General features: G+C 38.3%; 1 protein-coding gene across 1 annotated transcript; it reads left to right on the top strand.

Moving 5' to 3' along the window:
- The first annotated feature begins 1859 nt into the window (after nucleotides 1-1859).
- On the top strand, nucleotides 1860-22913 carry lamb4 (laminin, beta 4). The gene is made up of 36 exons (XM_016277716.1): nucleotides 1860-1975; nucleotides 2081-2173; nucleotides 3897-3944; nucleotides 5357-5514; nucleotides 7642-7777; nucleotides 7879-7952; nucleotides 8047-8235; nucleotides 8329-8392; nucleotides 8794-9008; nucleotides 9519-9639; nucleotides 9761-9949; nucleotides 10689-10844; nucleotides 10994-11106; nucleotides 11205-11284; nucleotides 11362-11494; nucleotides 11600-11896; nucleotides 11987-12172; nucleotides 12270-12379; nucleotides 12724-12844; nucleotides 12958-13135; nucleotides 13237-13380; nucleotides 13553-13784; nucleotides 14410-14567; nucleotides 14711-14935; nucleotides 15984-16201; nucleotides 16323-16419; nucleotides 16502-16856; nucleotides 17090-17250; nucleotides 17406-17605; nucleotides 17685-17870; nucleotides 18080-18224; nucleotides 19694-19901; nucleotides 20024-20159; nucleotides 20372-20542; nucleotides 20715-20868; nucleotides 20981-22913. Exons 2-36 carry the CDS (start codon nucleotides 2149-2151, stop codon nucleotides 21118-21120), a joined length of 5523 nt encoding a protein of 1840 aa, XP_016133202.1. The 5' UTR covers nucleotides 1860-1975; nucleotides 2081-2148; the 3' UTR covers nucleotides 21121-22913.
- Nucleotides 22914-23295: the final 382 nt, after the last annotated feature.

Here is a 23295-nt window from a genome sequence, read left to right as displayed (position 1 = left end):
AAGTGCCTTTCATATGAGTTTGTGTTGAAACGTAAAATTAGGAAAAAACACCTGCAAGTCATTTTCTCTTGCCCTGGGCTGACCGTTAGACCTTTTAACCCTCATTAAAAAATAAGAGAAAATGCTGCTCTTCCTATACAGATGTCTTGAAAACCACAACAAGACATAGAGGGCCTTATTTGTTCAAATGTAATATATTTAGTTTCACTTTCAAGGCATGAAAGTGTCAAATGTTGATGTCTTTCTAGAAATAGTTCACCCAAAAATGAGAATTTACTGAATATTTACTCACCCTCAGACCATCCAAGATGTGGATGAGTTCATCAGAATAGATTTGGAGAAGTTTTGCGTCATTTGCTCACCAGTCGATCCTCTGCAGTGAATGGGTGCCGTCAGAATGAGAGTCCAAACAGCTGATAAAAACATCACAATAATCCACACCACTCCAGTCAATCAATTAACATCTTTGTGAAGCAAAAAAGCTGCAACAAATCCATCAAGGCATTTTTTAGCTTCAAATTGTCGTTTCTGGCCCAAATATGCCTCCATAATCCATAATAACACTTCCTTCAGTGAAAAAGTCCATCCGCTGTTGTTTTCGCACATCAAAATCCACCGACACATTTGTTTAGAGCTGTTTTTGCTTGTAATCGTTGCTTGATCTGTGCATATTTCTCTTCTGATTCAGACGAGACGACTTCCAGAAAGCAATATTCTGGATGGAGGACTCGTATTTTAGCCAGAAGCAACAAAACATTTTTTTTCTTTACAAACACACATCTTTTTGCTTTCGCAAGATGTTAACTGATGGACTGGAGTGGTGTGGATTACTTGTGGATTATTGTGATGTTTTAATCAGCTGTTTGGACTCTCATTCTGACGGCACCCATTCACTGCAGAGCATCCATTGGTGAGTAAGTGATGTAATGCTACATTTCTACAAATCTGATTAAGAAACAAACTCATCTGCATCTTGGATCAGCTGAGGGTGAGTACATTTTCAGAAAATCTTCGATTTGGGGTGAACTATTCTAGTAAAATTTCAGTATGTACTAATACAATATGTACTGAAATTGATATCTATAGACAAATTGAAAAATAAAGTGTAGTAAAATAACTCTGAAATACATTCTGGGTGTTTTCTTTTTAGCAGAAACAAAAATTGACCAGCGTCTGGAAAAACTGTTAAAGCTAAATTAATCTAGACTAGCTAAATACTAGACTAACACGTCTTACATTTATGTTTATTATTTGGGGCTTTCAGTACAACATTTAAAAATGAGGTCCAACTTAGGTTTTTGCTTCAGGACCCAGATTTTATAGCAGACATCAAAATAGTTTATTTTTATTATTTGGTGCTTTTAGTATAACAACTAAAAAAGTAGGCGCAATGACTCCCCTGAGCATTTTAAGAGCAGTATTTGCTTTATAACTGCTTCTTACAACTTGTTCTCAATGTACTATTTTATAATGATTCTTGGGAGATAGCTTGGGAGAAGCTCTCTCTAGCCTGTACCACACTCTATATATTCACAAACATTCATTTCATTCTTCTAAAGAAATGCATTCTTAGTAGACACACCTTCTGAAGCAGTAGTATGAAGCATTTAATCCAAGTGCGTAAACTCATGTTGCTTGTCAACCCCATTTCTATACTCTGATGTGTCATTAACTGCGTCCCGTAATGAATCCAGCCATCATTCCCTCTCATGACAAGCATAAATCAACTCTCAATGCAACATAATCCCTTTTCCCTCACACAGCCTTGGGGCTTTTCTTCCTTCTCTCCCACACTCGGGAGCTCAGGTGTGTCTTTACAAGCTTCAGCTTTCAGAGTTATTGCTGCACAATCCATTGCTGGCAGCTACAGGTACACGCACACAAGCCAGGGACCACAACACACTGAGATCATCAGCAGAAGACCCCGTCTAATCACCTTCAAACTCTCCATCCCGCTGCGTGGAAGTGAAAGTGTGTAAGTGTTTATAGTCGTTTCTGTGTAACCAGCTGTGCTGCAGTATTAAGAGTAATAATACAGTGACATGCAAATTGTAAGTCAGTGCTCTATTGTTCTCTATAGAGTATTGGACTATGATGAATCATTTTTGGTAGAAGCCGAAGCTGTTCAGTCAAGTCTAGTCCAACCACATGCTATTTGTCTTCATCTGCAAAGGTATGTGTGGAAAATATTCTGTCACAGGTGATGTAATGATTTCTTGGTTAGAATGTTTGTTAATATACAGTTGTGGGATGTTATCTATGTCAGTACTTTGTCCAAAATAAAAAATGTGTTTTGAGCTTTTTTTTGGTGATACATTGTGGTTAAAATAATCTGATGAATTCAGCATATTTTGTCTTTTTTTTTTTTTTTTTTTTTAAGAAAAAGAGAACATAACCTCAACAAAATAAGATTTGTTAATGTGCAAATGTCAAATGTTTTATTTGACTTTGTTTTAACATAATCAGTAGTGTTAATGAGCAAGTTTTTGTTAGAAAATGTAATAATTTAATTTATTGTGTTTTTAAAAGAGCAATTTTGTTTTTTAATGATTCAGTAACTTATATTTTTATTTTATTTTTAATATTACCATTAATATCACAATACTGTATCTAAATATTTAGTTGGTTTTGTTTTAGAAACTAATATTTTCTTTTATTTGCAATATAGTAATTAAATTTTTTCTGCTAAAAATGCCAAATTGTAAAATTATATATATATATATATATATATATATATATATATACACACACTTCATAAAGATAAACAAAATTGTGCCAAAATTTAATATATTACTATTACTATCATATATGAAAGATAAACTGTCCTATCCAGATAAAATAAGCAATATTATATTAAATTTGAGCACAATTTTGTCGATCTTTATGAAGTAGAGAGAGAGAGAGAGAGAGAAGTGAGGAGAGAGTAGAATTTTAAAATTTGGCATTTTTAAAAATAAAATTACAAATAAAATGTAAAGCCAACTAAATCCAGATAAAATAAGTAATATTATCAGTTTTGTTGATATTTATGAAGTACCAACTGCTATGATGGCAGGCCTTGGTTGCATGACAATTACATTTAGGCAGTTCCAGTTTTGTTCTGCTGTGTTGCATTGCTTAAAAGCAAATCTAATGCTATAATGAGTGTCTTGTTCTTGCATGTTTTAAATTCGCTGTTTCATCACAAGTAAGACTTAAACAGAAGCCCACCTGTACTCCCAGGGCTGTTGTCACGTAAATACATTGTGGCGTTTCTTGAATGAAACTGGACTAGTGCATTGTGGTGAATGATCTATGCTTCCTCTTTGTGTCATATACTGAAACTGATCAAATTACAGGCTCATCTCACACTACTGAAGTAAATGGATGTCAGTAGTTCTTAAGTGTTTGCTTCAGGACCCAGATTTTACAGCAGACTTCAAGTGGACACCCCCCAAAAAAACAGTCCCAAAATTATTTATCATACTTAAAGTAACAAAAATGTCCTTAAAATGAAGCTTGCTTTATCTATCTATCTGTCTGTCTGTATGATTAATGATGCAAATTTGACTTTTTATATCCTGCTAAATGATAAATCCAAATACAGATATCCAGATAAATTCTGATTAACAGTGCAGATAAAGTGTTGATAAATGCAGTCAAGATGCCCTCAGTCACTTCTGAGAGTCTGCAAATCATAGGTGTTTATCCGATTGCTTGTACTTGACATTTTGATTGCAGAATACTCAATGAGAAAGATGTTTCAACACCTTGCTTTAATTAAACCGGTAGTAAACCTTATGGCAAGGGCTGCATTTTTTGTGACATATTGCTCACATTGATTTTGTATCACATTCCTCCTCCTCCACTCATTCATTCATCCTTTCGCTCTCCTCACACACCCGTTTGTCCTATAGGTCCAGCTATGCTGATCCGATTGGAGACATCGGCGTTCCTGCTCCTCTGTAAGTCTGCTCAAGTCTTTGACATCGCTGCAAGCTGACAGTGAAATTACCCTATGAGCCCAATCATGGAAAACATGTGATCACTTGCCACCATTGGATTGAATTTTTCCCCACTTGTTGACACTTGAATCCTCGAACATGCACAAGTTGTCTTTCATTGTATATTTTTCAACAAAGCCAGTTTCATTTAGCAATTGTTCTGGCTCATACTTGTTTTGTACATTTTTTGTTATTCAAGTATCCTGTTTTTATTCCTGAAAATTAGTTAAGTACATCAGGCGATAGTTACTTTTAAGCTGCAAATTGCAGCCTGCAGAGATTATTTTCTCATATCATTATTTTTTTGTAAGTATAGAGTGCAGAAATGACCAAAACCCAGAAACGAGGTTTTTTTTGAATGGGTTTTTGCTTAAATGCTTGAAATAATTGATTTCCTTGTGATTTTAATTTCAAGCTTTTACTTGTCTTTAAAAAAGGGGTTGCTAACAAGTAGCTACATGGGAGGTTGTCTGGGACATTTAACTACTAGGAAAAACATCTTGTGTCTTGTGTCTATAATCACGCTCTTGCAAACTGTTCTAACAATTCTCTCAAACTTATATCGAATTTTTTTCTAAAATTTAAAGAGTTGTTTCACTGCTTAATAAGGTTTATATTTAGATGTTTATTTTGTCACGTCAGAGGAGTTCATTTCATATAAGCTGTGAATGATCTGCATATTCAGGCCATTTGAGAGAAGAAGTTTGGGGACTGGCCAGATATTAAAATTACCATAAATTCCCTTGTTATTTGAGGTGTATCATAAGGCAAATATTGGGAATACATGTGTAACTGGCCATGAATTATTTATTTGCCAAATGACAGTTATTTCCTGCAAATCTGTGCCCGTTACGAAAGGATTCAGGCAAATGGATCCACGGTTCAGCTTTGCCACCTGAACTGTATTGCTAAGAATCGTTAATTTTGCGCATTGATTTGTTGGCATGTGAGATTTAATGCACAAAAAATCTGTCTGTTCCTCTAAGTGAAAAAATGTGCTGTTGCTGCCAGATCTCAACTACTGAAAATTGTTTAGAAAAGACAAATATATATTGTCATGTTTTCTCAAGTAAAACCAATTTTTTTTGGCGTATACAAAGTATGTTGAAGGTACAAGACAGGAAGTTTGGGAGTGGCATATTGCAAAGCTCCTCCCTTTATTAAACAGCCAATAGGCTTTAGTTTCTTGATTTCCTGCTTGCTGTTGCTAGCCAATAGCAGGTTAATTGAGGGGAGGGGCATTCTCTGTCTAGAAAGCATTTGATTGGAGAACAGGTTTTAGTACAGGTTGAGTCATCAATATGCAGCTAACTTTATTACTTGAAGTCTAGTTAACATAAAACCTGGAATAACTGAACTTTTGTGATTTGTAGTGATAGCTGCTCTAGTCCACCTCCAGGACGAATGTGTGGGGAATTCATGTTATCCTAACCTCGGTGACCTCATGGTGGGCCGCGCCGCCCAGCTCAAGGCTTCTTCAACCTGTGGACTCTACAGACCACAAAACTATTGCATCCTGGGATACCTAGAGGTCAGTTGTCAAAAGCGCAACACTTCAAGAGGTCTGAATGTCAGTGATGTGGTTTAAAATATGTATGTCTTCAGAGTATTAAACCAGAAATGAAAGTAGATTCGAAGAGTTGCTCCCAGAACATTGCTTGTTGGGTTTGCAGGGAAAGGCTTCTCTGGATTTTAGTACTACACTTCACTTTGAAACTTGGAAAAATATTTGAAAAGATATCACAAATTGCCAAGTCCTTGAACCCTCAAGCATATACATTTCCCTCAGGACTCCGAGTACAGTTTTCTCAGACATATTTACATAACATCTTCCCAATCCAAACTACCCAGAATACAGTTCAAGCCCAAAGTGGTCTCTTTTCAGCACCCACACTGAGATTAAAAAGAGACGGAATGCTTTTCCCCCCTTTTTTTCAGTGTGGATTGACAGCACTCTGGCTGACCCTTTGGGTGATACATACTAAAGACAAGTTGTGATATGCCTCCCTGAGCTGTCGTATAGGTCATTACCTCTTCCCTGCCACAAGACTAATTTATGCCTGTTTCCATATTCCCCTTTCCTCCCGCCTCATACCCCCGGCCCTGTCTATACAGGTGATAAAGCTGGTATGTGGGTGTGTCGTTCAGCAATCATTTTGTATATTTACACTACTTTTCTTGGCCTGAAGAGCCCACCGCAATGGTGCTTCCAATAACAAGTGGTATAAATAAAAGGAAGTTGTAAAAACACTGAATGCATGCCGGGTTGGTTTCTCAGGTGTTAAAATGAGATTATTGATGGGATGGACAGCTCTTGTTCATACATGCCTGCAACAAAGACGTATCCCGCATATCCCCCCTCATTATCCCTACTATATTCAGGAAATTCTTGTGAATTTTTGCCAGGAGACACTAATTACATAGAATAATACATTACTGCAGGAGCTTCTGCGACTTACTCCCTACTGTATGACGTTTTTAAAAGAATAATTCACTCAGGAAATTCTGTTTTTATTTGTTCATTTTCTCATGTTGTTCCAAACCCATAGAAGTTTCTTTCTTCCATGGAACACAAAAGGTGATTTTTTTGGAAGAACATCTTTTCTTGGTGGGTCTTTTCAATATAATAAAAGTGAATGAAGCCTGCGGCTGTCAAGCTCCAAAGTAAACCCAATAAGTAGTCTATAAGACTCTGTGCACTATATTCCAAGTATTCTGAAAGCATTCACTGGTTTTGTGTGACTAACAGACTGAAATATAAGTCCTTATTCAATTAAAATCTTGCCATCCACCCTTACTCTCCTTGGCGAGTTCATGAGAGAAGTAGTCGTGTTCAATCTTTGAACACATCATTGTTTTCTGAATCATCAGTTTTTGATCCCGATCCAAAACTGGTTGGGGTTAATTTCCCTAAAGCATTGTTAAGCAACTATGGTTGCAAGTTCCATTATTACCAATTCTGTATTTCACAAAACCATACTTCCAACAAAAACTTTGAACTATTTTAGTTTGTCAAGAAAATGGAAGCACCTGGTACCTGGGGAACCTGTGATTAAATAAAAAATCTGGAAATAAAGCAAAACATCAGAGAACAAAACCTATTAAAGTAGTCCTCAGATGCCATGCTTGTTATTTATAGCTATAATCGGACATTAATTTGATCTCAAAATGCTTATTAGCAAAAGTTATTACTCCACCACCTACTTGACGTCATTAACAACCTGTTACTGTATATTGTTGAACCAACATGGTTCGAAAGACAGATGTGCAAGAAAGTTACTACGGTTTCTGGAAACAGTCAAGATCAGCTAGTTAATTTCTCCAACGATGCACTGCAGTGTGGTAGCTAAAGGTAAGTTAGGCGATTCCGGAGCGGTAGCTAGCTTTGAAAGCATAAGATCCCACCCTTCCTGCAAATCATTCTCCAAAGCCACGCCTTCACCAAAATATATGAACGCGCACAGCACAGGCAGACCAGAGCCTAACCAGCAACATGATGAGAAATGCATCCCTGAATGATTCATTCATGAATCTGACTGATTTGGTTGACCCGCCATAACTGTTAATGGAGCAGAAAAACAAGTTTCATTCTTTTCATCACACTAAAATTACATATTGCCATTTAAAATACATTATTGCCCTTTATCTCAAAACTCAGAATCAGCGCAAGTGCTTCATCTGTGACTCCAGGAGCCCCTACAATCTCCACCACAATCCCAACAGCCACCGCGTAGAGAACATCATCACCACCTTCCAACCTGAACGCAAGATGAGCTGGTGGCAGTCCGAGAATGGTGCGTTCCTCAAACTACCTTCTTTGCATGAAATTAATTTAAGTAAAATTCTGCTGGTACCTAGAATTTAAACTTAATTTTACTTCATTTAAAAATTCCAGGTGTGCATGAAGTCAGCATTCAGTTGGATCTGGAATCAATGTTTCAGTTTAGTCATTTGATATTGACGTTCAAGGTACGTACAATGCTTTCCATGTATCTCATTTAAAAATTTGAATTCATTGATATTTTATTTGATAATGTTTTTGATAACAAATGCTCTCAAACAGAGTTTTCGGCCTGCTGCCATGTTGGTCGAGAGGTCGAAAGACTTCGGGAGAACCTGGAAGGTTTTCCGTTACTTTGCGGAGGACTGTGCCAACTCTTTCCCCGGTGTCTCTGAGGGGCTAGCAGACAGTATTGATGACCTTATCTGTGATAGTCGCTACTCTGGGGCAGAGCCGTCCACCGATGGAGAGGTATAGTCACAGAGCAATCCTGAATTAATTCAATCTCTTCAATTACTTGTTAACATACATATCAGGTTCAGTCTAACTTTGCTTTTCATCCAGGTGGTGTTGAAAGCCTTGGATCCCAGTTTTGACATCCATGATCCTTACGACCCTACTATACAAGGTTCATGTCTTGTTTGAAGATGTTTTGTTTCTTTTAGAAATATGACAGTAATAAAAATGTCAAGCCAGGATGATGCCTAAAGGCATGTCCAACAAGCAAAAGGCCTCGATATTTTAATGATGAGCTCATTGTGAGCTAGACACTTTGAAAAATTCACTGTAAAGAAAATTTACACTATTAATTTCAAACTTGTCATAACATAGTGGTTCGCACCTGCTTTTCTTTTTCAGGACCCAAATCATAACTAATGCACTGATATTTAAATTTTGGCCGATATCAATAAGACAATAGTTATTCACGTTACAGCCAATACTGAAAAATTTAAATATCTAATATCGATAACAAGATATGGTATCAGTAAATTCTTAAACAACATAAGCAATACTTCTTATGGTCCTCAGAGCTGATCACCCTGACGAACCTGCGAGTAAACTTTACCCGTTTGATCACCCTGGGCGACACGTTGCTCACGCGACGGAGGAGGAACCCACAGGATAAGTACTATTATGCCCTCTATGAGATGGTGGTTCGGGGGAGCTGCTTCTGCAATGGCCACGCCAGTCAGTGCATTCCTGTGGATGGCACACGTGGAGATACCTTTAGTGAGCCTGGCATGGTGAGCATACTCCTGCTAAAAAGGAAAAGCACACATGAGACCTCCTTAATATCTGAACTGTTTCTCCTAGACAGCATTGAGATTAATGGAGCCATTACATTTCTCCTGAGCTCAGATAGTCTCCTAAGTATCTTCTTTACATTTTCAGAAGAGATCTTAATGTCTCATACTGTGCTCAGATTACAAAAGTCGTGACAATTCTCAAGTACATTTGAAACAGTTCATTTCCCATCCACATTTCTGAGGAAGGACTTTTAAGTATAGTCACATTCTTTGTTCTTTACACCATTTCTGAAAAATATGCATACATGTATTTTTTCTTTATAGGGCAGTTAACAATAATTACTACCTGTCATGCTTTAGTGTAGTAGAAAGGTTTTGCTCTGCTTACGTAGGTACCTGTTTTTATTCTTAAATTACTAGCTTAGTTTAAAGAAATTATATATGCTTTAAAATGATTGTATGTTTTACAGTCATTTGATATTTGCTTTTTTTCTGTCTTTGCTCAAGGTACATGCTAAATGTGTTTGCCAACACAACACTGCAGGGCTCAACTGTGAGCGCTGTCAAGACTTCTACCATGACGCCCCCTGGAGGCCAGGTGGAAAAACAGACTCGGATGTTTGCAGAAGTAAGTGGCACTTAGCTAGACTATTGATAGTTTAAAACACAAAAGACAATCTGGAGGAACTCATTAAAACACTGGGAGTAACAATGAAAAGCCATATGCAACTTTTCCTTCAATGTTTCAGGGTGTAACTGCCATGGTCATTCAGAGAAGTGTCACTTTGACTTAGCACGCTATCTGGCCACTGGTGGGGTTAGTGGTGGTGTGTGTGATGACTGCAGGAACAACCGTGCTGGACCCCATTGTGATCTGTGTGGGCCATATTACTACCAGGACCCTCAACGCTCTATGGACGACCCCAATGCCTGTATACGTGAGTGACCTGGTGAACAATAAAATCCTCTAGATGCACAAAGAAATTATTCTATTGTATGTTTTTCATTGTTGTCCTCTGAAATAATCATTCCATTCCGGTGGAAAGGGTACTTAGATGTTTACATTTATTCATTTATCAGATGCTTTTATCCAAAGTGACTTACAAATGAGCAATCCAAGAAGCGATTCTTCATAAAGAGGCAAAAAACTAACTAAATAACTTTTCAGGATGCATTTAAGTCCTCCCAGAAGAGATGAGTTTTCAGCTGTCTCATGAATATTGTTATGGATTTAGCATTCCGGATGAGGGTGGGAAGATCATTCCAGCAGAAAGTGATTTTGTGCCTCTCTGCGATGGTACCACAAGGCGTCGCTTACTTACAGACCTTAAGTTTCTGGAGGGGATGTAGACTTGTAAGAGCTAGTGGAAGTAGGAGGGTGCGGAGCCCATGGCTGATCTGTAAGCAAGCATTAATATCATGAAATTGATTCGAGTCGCAACTGGTAGGCAGTGCAGAGCGATAAAAAGAGGTGTGACATGGGCCCTTTTGGGCTCATTGAAGACCAGTCGAGCTGCTGCGTTCTGAATCATTTGTAGAGGATTAATTGCACATGATGAAGTACAGCCAGAAAGAGCATTGCAGTAGTCCAGACTAGAAATTACTATGGCCTGGACAAGAATTTGTACAGCATTCTCCATTAGGAAAGGCCTGATCTTTCTGATGTTTCCTATCCAGCTTGTGAATGTAATCCTGATGGCTCAGTGGACCGTGGTCTGTGTGATTCAGTGACTGGCCAGTGTGTGTGTAAACAGAATGTTGAAGGAGAGCGCTGTGACCGCTGCAAGTTTGGGTTCTACGGGTTCAGCCGGGACGACCCTAGTGGATGTCAGTGTAAGTGTTCTTTCACCCACAGAATGGGACTCAACTGGCGCATTTCTTACTCAATAACGTCTTAAAATGAGTTTGAATAGCTAAGGCTTTTTGCATTTACCTACTTGTCTTTTTATCTGATCCTTATTCATTCATTTATACATGTCCAGTATGTAGGTGTAATTTCATGGGAACTATACGCACTGGCAACCCTTGTGATCAAACAACTGGAACATGCATCTGCAAGCCATTTGCTTTCGGCCCACAGTGCGACCAGTGTCTGGTGAGCTGAACCTCTCCATTAGACCACAAGGATATAAACTTAAATAGTTATTAATGCTTGGAAATGTTGATATTCCGCTATGTTGTCCAATTTTCCAGCCAGGTTACTGGGGTCTGGGAAACACAGTCTATGGCTGCTTACCCTGCGACTGTGACATTGGAGGGGCATTGAGAACCAAGTATGATACTACAGTTTCCTTTCTGAAACAAACCACAGATTACTTGTTTACAAGTCTGTATGTGCATATTCACACAGATGTTCCTCAGTGGATGGCCAGTGTGAATGCAGGCCTAACATGGTAGGCCCCAAATGCAGTGAGCCGGTCCTTGGATATTTCCTGGCCCCGCTTGATTTCTATATCTATGAGGCTGAACATGCAGCACCTCGGGTGAGAGACTGGGATGTGATTTTTATACTAAATTATATTCTTAATCATTCATAAGAATGAAGAGATCCTCATGACTTAGGGTCATTTCCACTTCCGCTTCCACAGATGGCAATTTCTCCATTTATACAAGCCCCTCCATTGGTCTACCCCCTGGAACAGATACCTGTACGACCAACCAAGCTCCCTCTCTGCCCCTCTGCCCCAAAACCCTCCCCAACACCTTATAAAGAACCTGAACCCCCAACGGTGAAGCCGTCTCCGACCCCATTCAACCCCCATGTCACACTACCCATCTGTGAGCACTACTACAGACAGAGAGGTTATGACTTCAAGATCAGTAATGGCAGGGTTGTGGTGGTCAAGCGTGAGAAGCGGCAAACTCGAAGACGAAGACAAGGCCAGGTAAAGTTTGAACTGTCAGATAAACAATGTGTCCAAGTTATATTGTCACAAAATTTAATGTGATTGTCTTACTTCATCATTCCTGTGCAGAGGACAATCCCCTTTGAACCAGGCTCACCTCTTCAGGTCATCCTGCAACAGCGCACCCCAGATCAGCCCATCACTTGGACTGGACTGGGTTTTGTGCGAGTTCAGGATGGGGCTGGACTTAGATTTAATGTCAGCAATATACCAGCTACTCTTGACTACTATGTAGTTGTCCGCTATGAACCAGAGGTCAGCCAGTCTTGTCATTAAATATTTGAATGTCAGTGTTTGTTTGAAATGTTTTGGTCCATTTCACATTTATGTACTCAAAATGTTATCTTTGCAGTCCACCGATGATTGGACAGCTTTTGTGAACGTTGTATCTTTTGGATCAGGGGATAGACGTTGTCTGAATGACCCGTTTGATAAAATGTTTACTCTTCCAGCCTCTGGAAGGTGAGATTTTGGTATAGTGTATTTTGCATATATTTAACAGGTTTTTGTGGAGTGCTACTTTAGTAAAGGGGATTGTTCACCCAAAAGGGAAAATTCTGGCATTGTTTACTTATGTAATGCCCATGCTGTTCCAAACGGGTGATCTTCTTTTTCCTGCAGAATAGAAAAAATACATTTTGTTCATACATTGAAAGTCAGTGGGATCAAATGTTGTTTTGGACCCCATTACCTTTCATTGTATGAACTATCATTTAAGAGCTCAGGCTCTTGAACGTATTTTTCATGTCAAGTAAAATTATTACTAGATCTACTTCATCTAACTACATTTAACTCTTTACATACAGGACAGCCACACTGGATCTTCCAATATGCCTCAGTGATGGTAATAAATACCATGTGGACATTACTTTTAGAAAGAAGCCCATTGCCGACCCTCAGATCAGCTCATACATCCTGATTGACTCTGTAAGATTTCAAACAATCAGACCTTGTTTTTGCAAGATCATTGGAAAAGATGACATTGAAAATGATCTACCTTTTGTTTAGTAAATGTATTTATCCTTATTCACGTTCCATAGATGGGCCTCATTCCCAAAGTGGACTCACTCCCAAACTTCTGCACACAGTCATATCTAGCTCAGTTTCAGCAATACCGTTGTATTGAGTTGGGCGCACAGGCAGGACAGCACACCCTTCCTGAAGTATGTGAGAAACTTATTGGAAGTATGTCAGCTTTCATTCACAATGGTGCAGTGTGTGAGTATCGTCTAAATTTACATCACAGATATACACACACATTTAATTCCATGATGCATTGTTACCTTGTATTAACTATATGCATCTGTGTAAATCAACAGCTTGCAACTGTCATCATGTTGGTGCGTATGGCTCATCTTGCAGTAAATTCGGTGGACAGTGTCAATGCAAACCCAACGTTATTGGTCGGTGCTGTGATTCCTGTACTCCACTGACATATGGGCTTGGGCCAGATGGCTGCTCACGTAAGCCACATTCTCATATTCAGAGATGACATGATATAACATATTATTTAAAAAAACATTTTTGAAACCATATGAAATATGAATACAAACAGAATGTGTTTAGAACATAGCACATGTTTTGTAAACTAGATTCTTTATCTTGGACATTCTTATTTGTTATTGACTCCTCTAGCATGTGACTGTGATCCGTCTGGCTCTACCTCTGAGCTTTGTGACCAGACAACTGGTCAATGTTTGTGTCGAGAAGGAGTAACTGCTCGTCGATGTGATAAATGTTACCCTGGTTACTACGGTTTTCCCCTGTGCAGACGTTGCCAATGCAACGGGTTGGCTGACATCTGTGACCTGGTCACTGGAGACTGTCTGGACTGCAGGGAACACTCCGCTGGACCCCACTGTGAAAGGTAAGAGAGGATTTTATATCATATTGTTTCATTTTCAGTGTTACACTACAATAAATGAATCCTTACAATTAAAAGGATAGTTCACCCAAAAATTTAAATTATGTCGTTAATTACTCACCCTCATGTCGTTCCAAATCGTTCATCTTCGGAACACAAATTTATATATTTTTGATGAAATCCGAGAGCTTTCTGACCCTGCATAGACAGCAACGCAACTGACAAGTTCAAGGCCCAGAAAGGTAGTAAGGATATCGTTAAAATAGTCCATGTGACATCAGTGGTTTAACCTTAATTTCATGAAGCTAAGAGAATACTTTTTGTGCATAAAGAATACAGCATATAATATACAGCAAAAAATACAGCAATAACCAACAGCAAAAGCAATTCAGCAGCAGAAGCGTAGCAGATTTATTCCACCAAGACTAAATAAATAAACACTGTCAAATCCATTACCATGCTAAAATCTTCTGAGAGTTGTCATGATAGAAATATCTTAATTTGTGTTCTCAAGATGAATGAAGGTCTTATAGATTTGGAACGACATGTGGGTGAGTAATTAATGACAGAATTTTCATTTTTGGGTGAACTATCCCTTTAAGATGCTAATGGTCATTTTCTGTTCCAGGTGTAAGGATGGTTATGTTGGTGACCCTGTTTCTGGGAAGCGATGTGAGCCATGCTTATGTCCAGATGTGAACAGAAGTGGGCGCTTCTTTGCCATTTCCTGCAACAAAGATCCATACTCTGGAGCCCCATACTGTGAATGTCTGCCTGGACATACAGGTCCTTGTTCACTCTTTCATACAAAGCATTTCCAAAACCATCAAAGAGTCTTCCCGTTACCTGTTTGATGTAACACACAGTGAGGGAAGTAAAGATACAACACTGTAAAATAAAAACACCAACATTTTACCTTACTCTTGTAGGCCTAAACTGTGACTCCTGCTCTCCTGGTTACTACGGTGATCTGAGGTTGCCAGGCGGCCGATGTGAGGAGTGTTGTTGCAACAATAACATTGATCCTCGTGACGGCGAAGCATGCGATGCTGTAACTGGCGAATGTTTGCAGTGCTTACATAACACAGAGGGGCCGCGCTGTCAGAGCTGCAAACGTGGATACTATGGCAATGCGCTCGCTCAAGACTGCAAAGGTACAGGTTTAAAAGGATACAGTGCTCTATTATTATTATAATTTTTATATATTTTATTTATAGGCGCCTTTCATGGCACTCAAGGACACCTTACAAAGTTCATAAAACAGGGTGAAACAATAACATAACATAAAAAAGTTTAATGTGGCCCAAATAACAACCAAAAAGAACCACATTCCTCTGGTTTTCTATTTCTAATTACAAAACAATGACAACGCAAATGATAAACATTTTAGGGGCTTTCACACCGGGTAGTTATAGGAACTAGCCACCAGGGCGGTCCCATGAAAACTGTGTGTTTACATGGCTTTTTAGAAATGGCGGGTGCCATATGGCTTGAGTTCAGCCAATCAGCATACACTTACGTCACTGGTAGTTCCTGTTGTACTTGGTTATACCCTACTCTGACGTAAGAGCTAATTCAGTCCCCACAAAAGGCATTCCTGTAACTAAAATTGTTCCCAGTTCCTGCGGATTGAACACATCAAAAAGTGGGTATTTCCAGCAATAAGTATAGCAACTAAGAAATAGATAACTTAGAGAAAACTGTTAATGTGGCCCAAAATATAAGCACATACATTTTAATATTGAAGTCATAATTAAACGGAGAAGTAGTAACAGATATTTTCTTCCATATTGTGATGTTCATCCCAGTGATTATCATAACTGATTATCGAAAAAAATTAGATTATCGAAAAAATTGGGCAAACTCTCCATTGTGATGGAGATACCCAAAAATGAATGTGAGCTTACAGTTGATTGGGAAGGGGTGAGATTTAAGTGGACTAAATGACTGGCTTATGTCACCAGATCTAGTGTGACATTTTGATGAAATCCAAAAAAGAAATAACAACTACATGGATGAATCATTCACAATCAGATCTATAACATGCATTAACAAAACAGATGGGATAAAGACGTTTTTATATGGGACAAAATGCTTCATGTAAATTACGCATTGTTTGGGCAACAGATATTTATTATTATTTATTACGTTTTTATTTGCCTTCGTAAACAACATATGCCATGTTTTTATTGTCTACTTAAGAGTGTTCTTGTGACCGGAGGGGCACAGATGACACAAAGTGTCCAGCTGGAAGCCCCTGTTTCTGTGACCAGGAAACTGGCAAGTGCCCATGTCGCACAGGTGTCAAGGGAACCTTATGTAATGAGTGTGAGGATGGATACTGGAACCTGGATGGGGAGTCTGGGTGCCAGCCATGTAATTGTGATCCAGAACATGCTCTCAACTACATCTGTGACAAGGTTAATATCTTCTGTTTATATAATCATTCATACAATAAATTCACTTTAGAAGAAGTGTTTCATCACATGGATGGCTATAATGGATTTTTGGGCTTTACACCTATACTTTATGTCCTTCTAGATCACAGGCCAGTGTTTCTGCCAGCCAGAGTACGGAGGCAGAAAATGTGATGAGTGTGGGCCAAATCACTTTGGAAACCCAGATATACAGTGCATGTGTAAGCTAATGTACACAGAGTTTTGCTCTCTTCCAAGACATTGTCTGCTGACTAAAACAAAATTATATCATCTTTTGTTCAGCTTGTGACTGTAACATGGAGGGGACCATTTATCCAGCTTGTGACTCTTACACGGGTGAGTGTTTGTGTAAGCCAGGGGTGACTGGCCTTTTCTGTGATGACTGCGCCCCAGGTCATGACACAAACTTTCCTGCCTGTGAACCCTGCCATGACTGCTACCACCTCTGGGAGAAAATTGTCTCAGATGTTAGACTAGATATTGAGAGGATAGAAACTAAAAGGCCATGTCCTGAAGATGATCGGCCTATATCTGAACTACAAAACTTAAGCAATTTGTTGGAGAAGCTGCAGAGTCTGGCTAACATGACTGCCAAGGATGAGCTAAAAAAACTAGAGGAGCTCTTGGCACGCATTAGGTAATATAATTTTACACAATTTAATTGAAATACTACAATATTTCTGTGTCAATGACACAATGCTCATTTGTATTCCAAATCAATTAATTTTTTCAAATATATAATTAAGATGACTATTAAACACATATCTTCTATGATGAACATGTTTTTTGAAATGATGCAACTGGGAATGATTACAGTAGTTTTGTACAATGTCCACTTTTATCTTTCATGTCTTTCTACTCACTCCTCAGGAACGAAACAGAGACCATTGACCCAAACATAATCATTATTGATCCAACCATACTGCTCAACACTGACATCGACAATATCCGACTTGAGTTCAACAGACTCTTGAAGAATCTCAGGGAGAAGACAAAAGAGATTCCAGCGACAGATGTAAAAGCTATTAATGGTTTGTAAATGAAAAGTCAAATCTCAGTGATTACCAACATGAAAAGTTGGTTTGGCAGAATCATAGTACCATTTGTGAACATTATAACACTTCATTTTAGCTTTTAAAGGCATTTGTGAGTTATTATGCAACTACTGTGTGTGTCATTTCTATAGATATTTTAAATAAGATCAAAAAGCTCTATGAAGAATTCATTGACAGTGAGAAGAAAGTGGAAGCAGCTAAAAAGGCCCAAGAAGCCTCCAGGAAGACGAGAGAGAATGTTACATTGGAATTTTCAAAGTGTCGTATAGGAGAAATTGAAAAGCTGGCGAGGAAAGCGAAAGCTCTGAGTGTTGCCAGCCTCAACAAGGAGGTGAATGAAGAGTAAAACTTCATTCTGCAATTTGAAGAAGAAGTATATGTGTATTGCAGTGACAAATTTTCTGCCGTAGGTCTGTGGGGCTCCAGGCGATGCAGAATGTGAGAAGGCAAAATGTGGTGGAGCTTCATGTGGGATATGCGGGGGTCCTGCCTGTACAGGGAGTTTACCCATCAGCCTCAATGCCTCCAAACTGGCAGAGATGACCGAGAAGAACATTACTGATCTGCGCAGTAAACTCAAGGAAGCGGATGCTAAGGCACGTCAAAAACATACCAGTATCTTACTACTTTATCATTTTAATGCATATACTTTATGCATATCTTTGCCTTGTGGTTCAAAGTGTCTATATTAGGGTCTCCAGAGGAACTTTAGGTTGCATCTTTTGAAAAAGAAGCCACAAAAGCTTTTGTATCATTTTATCTTTTACATGTAAATGTTAAGCCTCATTCTGTTTTCTATTTACAGCTCATGGGCACCTCAAAAATGACTAATTACATCAAAGATCAAGCTGAGGACCTGATGAATAAAATTAATCAGACTAAGAACAAATATGAGAAGGAAAAGATTGACACCAAGAACCTCATAGAGAAGCTCAAGAACTACTTGAGAGGTACTGCATGTAATGAATCAGTTGCTAGCTTCTGGTAAAGCTTGCCTGGTCTTTGATCATATCCAGGCTGGAAAAGAAACTGGATAGTTATTTCATCTACTCACCTCAGGCCACTCTCAGGCAAATCGGTAGTAGTGTTTTCATTTTGGGAAGCACAAAATCAAAAGTCCAAGCTTCTGTTTTTCATACAACAGAAGTACAGTGACTAGTGTCAATGACAAATGTACCATAAAAGTAGTTCTCGGCATGTGAATTGAGGAACAGATTGAAATTTAAGTTGTTATTTGTTGTAATCCTGCCGTCAGCTATAGCTCTCAAATCTTATTCACACTTACACTTACCTTGTGTTTCACAAAACATCTTTCACACTGTGAAAAAAGCTGGCCAACTGATAAGATTTGCGGTTTTGGTCACATGCCCAAAGCCCCTGCTGTTACATACGTATACAGCTTGGTGGCACTCACAGTAAATAACAGGAAAAATCCAGAACCTTGTTTCTGTTCTTTTGTATTTGTGTTGTTTGATGAAAAACAAAAATACAAAAATCTGAACAGCTGTTTGAAAACATGTTTGACTTCCTTTCTTCTCCATGAAAAGTGGGTGCCAGAAACAGAAAGTTGTGCACAGCTGCCCTTGTGTACCGCTCGCTGTATTTCTGCTTTTCCAAAAGCAAGTTATAGAACCTACTGTCAAAAAGTTTGCCATTTTTTCAGCCTGTCTTCATTTTGATAAATGTCTCTTATTGTGTCAAAGGGAAAATCATATAGACTTAGGCCCCGTCCACACGGAGACGCGTTTAGCTGTATACGCATACATTTTGTATCCTATAGGCGTTTCGTCCACACGGATCCGGCGCTTTGGGAGAGTGAAACCGATATTTTTTGAAACCGGGTCCCAGAGTGGATAAATCTGAAAACGGCGCCCTTGCGTTTTCTTGTGGACAGCGAATCCATATATTTTCTGAAATGATGACGCCATCAGCCCACGTCTCGCCCCTAGTCAGATACCGCTACGTCACGTAACAGCAACAAAAACATGAACAAACACTGAACGATTGTCTTTTTATTAAGTAACATTAACACAGATTAATAAATGTATTTTTCCATGTTCGTTTGTATACCGCGCGCAAGGTTTATGCGCATAGTCCAAGTCATCTTCTCCGTTTTTAGTGTATCTCTGTGGCAGATTTACAACGCCACATACTGGTCTGGCATGTATACTACATCGGTTTGTGTCGGTTTTGTGGTTTCGTGTGGACGCAGATATTTCTTGAGACGAGGGGAAAAAAAAGATCGGATAGGGAAAGCTCTGGCTTTGTGTGGATATAGCGTTAATGTGATGTGAGGGATGAATCTGAAGAATACATTTTTATTTAGGACAAAACTACCACTTACATTTACAGTACATTTAGAGTAAAATAAAATGCACATGGTAAAATGTAAATTTAGTTGAGTATTGTACCTTAACAGACGAGCTGGTGAAGCCAGAGGACATTGAGAAACTGGCCAATGCTGTGTTGTCCATTCAGCTGCCCAAATCCCCTGATGAGATCAAGGACATGATAGAGGACATCAAGAGGATCCTGGCAAACGTCACAGACTTCGACGATGATCTAGAGCACTTGGAAAAACAAGCCAGAATTGCTGAAGACATGAAGGAGAGGGCCCAAGAAATCTTGTGAGGCTGCAGTAATGAAGTCAATGTGTCAAAGCTGTAGTTTTTACCATGTCATTGTGCTTTATAAAGCTAAACCTGTGGACATCAGCATCACTAATCCTGTTTGGTTGTTGCATAACCAGGAACAGAACCAAGGCTATCAATGTGAGGGAGATAGACAAAGCACTCAATGATACAGCAAAGCTCAATGACAAGATATTCTTTGATCTGGATAAGGCTGAAGAAAACAATGACGTTATCAGGGGGAAAGTTAATGAGGTAATGGTTTATTTTACTAAACAATACATGCACGTTTAAAGGAATTTTTTACTCACCTTCATGTCATTCCAGACGTGTATGGTGTAACTTTCTTTACTTTTTGATTTGTTGTTTTGCTCTCAATGCATTATCACTTATTTTGAGAGATAATTTCTACTTTTTTGCCCTAATAAACTGCTTTATAACAATATTTTCTCATCACTTTTAAACAGACTGAACCTAAACTAAAACATATTGAGGATAATTTGGATTCGACTCGTGCCAAAAAGTTACAGGATGAAATCAAGGCCTTGAAGGATAAGACGGAGATGAACAGAGCTCAGGGGAAGGAGGCCAAAGATGCTGCCAATGCAGTGCTGGACAGTGCCAAAAACATCGAAAAGGTAAGTCTCACAAGCACAAATACATATATTTATTTAAATAAGCTATATGTTGGATGTACAAACATGGTTGCTGTTTAAAAGTGTACTAATAGTAACTTAAAAGATGGTGCAGCTGCCTTTAGATATAGCATATTTAACCTGTTATAAGTGGATTGCTTTTCTCCATTGGTAGGATCTTGAGGAACTGAAAGAGCAGTTTGAAAAGTTAAAACTGAATAGCACAACCCAGAATGTTAATGAAGAGGCTAACGAACGTCTGAAGAACATCACAATAGAGGCAGAAACACTGGCTAAAAATGTGGAAGATAAAATGAAGGAAATTGAAGGTACAGTATCATAAGAAGCAGTATGCATTGGGATATAATGGGTTACGGATTTCTGTAGGTGTTAATTTCTTGTTAGCAATATAATTTTTTTCCTATATCATTGTTGTTTCAGAATTGGAGAAAAGGATTCTGGTTGCAGCTGAAAGAAAAGAGGAAAGGATAAAAGATTTGGAGGCACTCCAGAAGGAGGCAGATGACTTGAGGAACTTTATTGTTGACAAAGTGGATAAATACAATCTGTGCTCCACTTAAGCCTGCTAGGGCTGCTCTTCCTCAAATTTAGAGGAAGCATTTTCAGTGTTTGCCATGGGAAAATTCTGAAGGCAACGCAGGGCAAAACGGTCTTGGACTAGGTTAAGTGCAGTCCTTTTATCCTGGTTCTTTTTTAGCTAGCTGATTTTGTTTACAATCTAGAGCTATGTACTGGTTCTGATCAAGCCCCAGAAATACTTAATGACCATATTCTGGTTCTGTTCAGTGTTTTTATTTGTTTTGTATTTATAGTATATTTTTAGCAAATGATGGGCCAAGTTTGAGGATCTTATATAGGTAATGTAAAACCCTGGCTGTCCACAAGAGGTCGCAAGAGTAAAATTTTAAATGTCGCCTATCACACAAACTATGCAGCATTGTTTCCTGCACTGCTTGAATCTAGAGTGCCACAGCAAAACCAATCATATTTTACTCAAGTTATTTGCTTGATGAATTGAAAAAAATGAGATAAAAAGAATGTGTGCTGCAAACCAATGACAACAAAATTTATTTTTATTGAGTTGTTCTCACTGATTCACAGTGATTCTTATAAGCCACATTTTCAAATGAATCATTCAAAAAGACTTTGATGAGTTTCGTTTGAATCAGACTGACGAAAATCAGAGATGCAACTTCAATTACTGTTTATTCAATTCTGTTTAGCTCATTCCAAATTGGCTTATGTCTGAGCTATTTAGGCATATTCCTCTAAGTCTCCTCCAAAAGTATTTTCATTGTTTTTGGTTCATGGATAAGTAATTCAAACCGCTTGATTAAAAACCTACTTCAGCATTACTTCCAGAATTGAGCTCAACAGCTGCTCCATGTGCATTAAGATAAGACAGTCAGGTTTAGACGCCTGCTGCTTGTGGAATGTGCTCGTTTGTCTCTCGCAGGAGGTGGAGGGTCTGTGCTTTTGTCCTACGGTGTTAACTGCCTCTCCGTTGACTATTCAATTGCAAAACCAAAGGTAAAGCCCCACTGATGTTATTTCTTTGGTCTGTCTGAGTGGATCTTCCCACCTTTTTTAACTACTTTATTGTTGTTCAGACCCACTTTGTTTTGTCAGAGTTAATTTCATCTTCATTGGGTGAAGATAAAGGGAAAAAGTCATGAAACAGATGATGTTTAAAATGTTTTAAAACAATTCTACCTGATTGTTAAAATGACTTTTTAAAGTAACCTAATGTAGTTGATTGAATCAGCCATATTAAGTAGTATTTTTGACTTGAATAAAAAAGGTAATTTTTTTGTGTTACAACTCGAAGTTTTTGGTCAGTCTGCTGAATGAGTAAACTGTGTCTTTCAGGTTTCAGAAGGATCTGCAGATATTAGCTGTGTCACCTCACCTAATCTCTTCCTGAAGTTCACAAAGCAAAAACAAAGAAAAACTCTACACAAGCTGGTTAAAAGTGACAGGATGTAGAATGGAATCAATTTAGGTTTCACTTTTTACAATGTATGCTTTTTAGGACTTGCCTAACTTAATATCTAAATATCTGACCACTTCATTGCCTTAATATACTGATAATTCAAATCTCCGGTTTAATTCCTAATGTCTAAACTGACTGAAGTCTGTGTTTCTCTTCTTGGTCATTATTACACTAATTTATCTCAGTCAAGACAACCACCAAATCCACATCAGTTCGACATGAACCTCCTGCTCTTTGACTGACCTTTAAAAACTGTCTAATTACTGAGGAAACCTAAAGCCATTTAAAGCCATTTCACTGATCAAAGGTCAGTTCATTTTAGTGTATCATTATTGGAAGTAAGAATAGCTGTTAATAAAATTGTTAGGACTTGTAATTGTAACATGTGAGGATCTAGATTACTATGTAAAATGGTAATTTTATCTTTTAATAAAAACACTGCAACCACAGAAAGGTTTTGTCTTTCTCTTGACATTAACAAATACCACGTAGTAGTAGTAGTAGTACCATGGCTTTCTAGAAAATGTACCACTGTTGTACCATTATTGGTACCTTGGAGTACATTGTTAATACTGTGGTGAATGAATATAGCAGTCTATGCATAACATTTGATTTCATTATCATTATTAAAACATGGTATAACCACAATTAAAGTAGATTCGTTTCGTCGTTCCTAATATGCAAATTGAAAATCTTGTACTTTTAGCTCTTTTTTGTCACAAAACAGAACAATCCCTCCCTA

The sequence above is a fragment of the Sinocyclocheilus grahami genome, unplaced genomic scaffold, assembly GCF_001515645.1.
Source record: "Sinocyclocheilus grahami isolate Dianchi unplaced genomic scaffold, SAMN03320097.WGS_v1.1 scaffold115.1, whole genome shotgun sequence".
Classification (NCBI taxonomy): Eukaryota; Metazoa; Chordata; class Actinopteri; order Cypriniformes; family Cyprinidae; genus Sinocyclocheilus; species Sinocyclocheilus grahami.
The sequence above is the reverse complement of the archived record's forward strand: the minus strand, read 5'-3'. Positions and strand labels throughout refer to the sequence as shown.

Bases quoted from the DNA above. Each gene is read 5' to 3' on its own strand.
- lamb4 (XM_016277716.1), top strand. From the start codon at position 2,149: ATGCTATTTGTCTTCATCTGCAAAG. The intron at 12,380-12,723 runs GTGAGATTTTGG...CTTTACATACAG, and splicing joins ACTCTTCCAGCCTCTGGAAG to GACAGCCACACTGGATCTTC. The intron at 17,251-17,405 runs GTTTGTAAATGA...TCATTTCTATAG, and splicing joins AGATGTAAAAGCTATTAATG to ATATTTTAAATAAGATCAAA.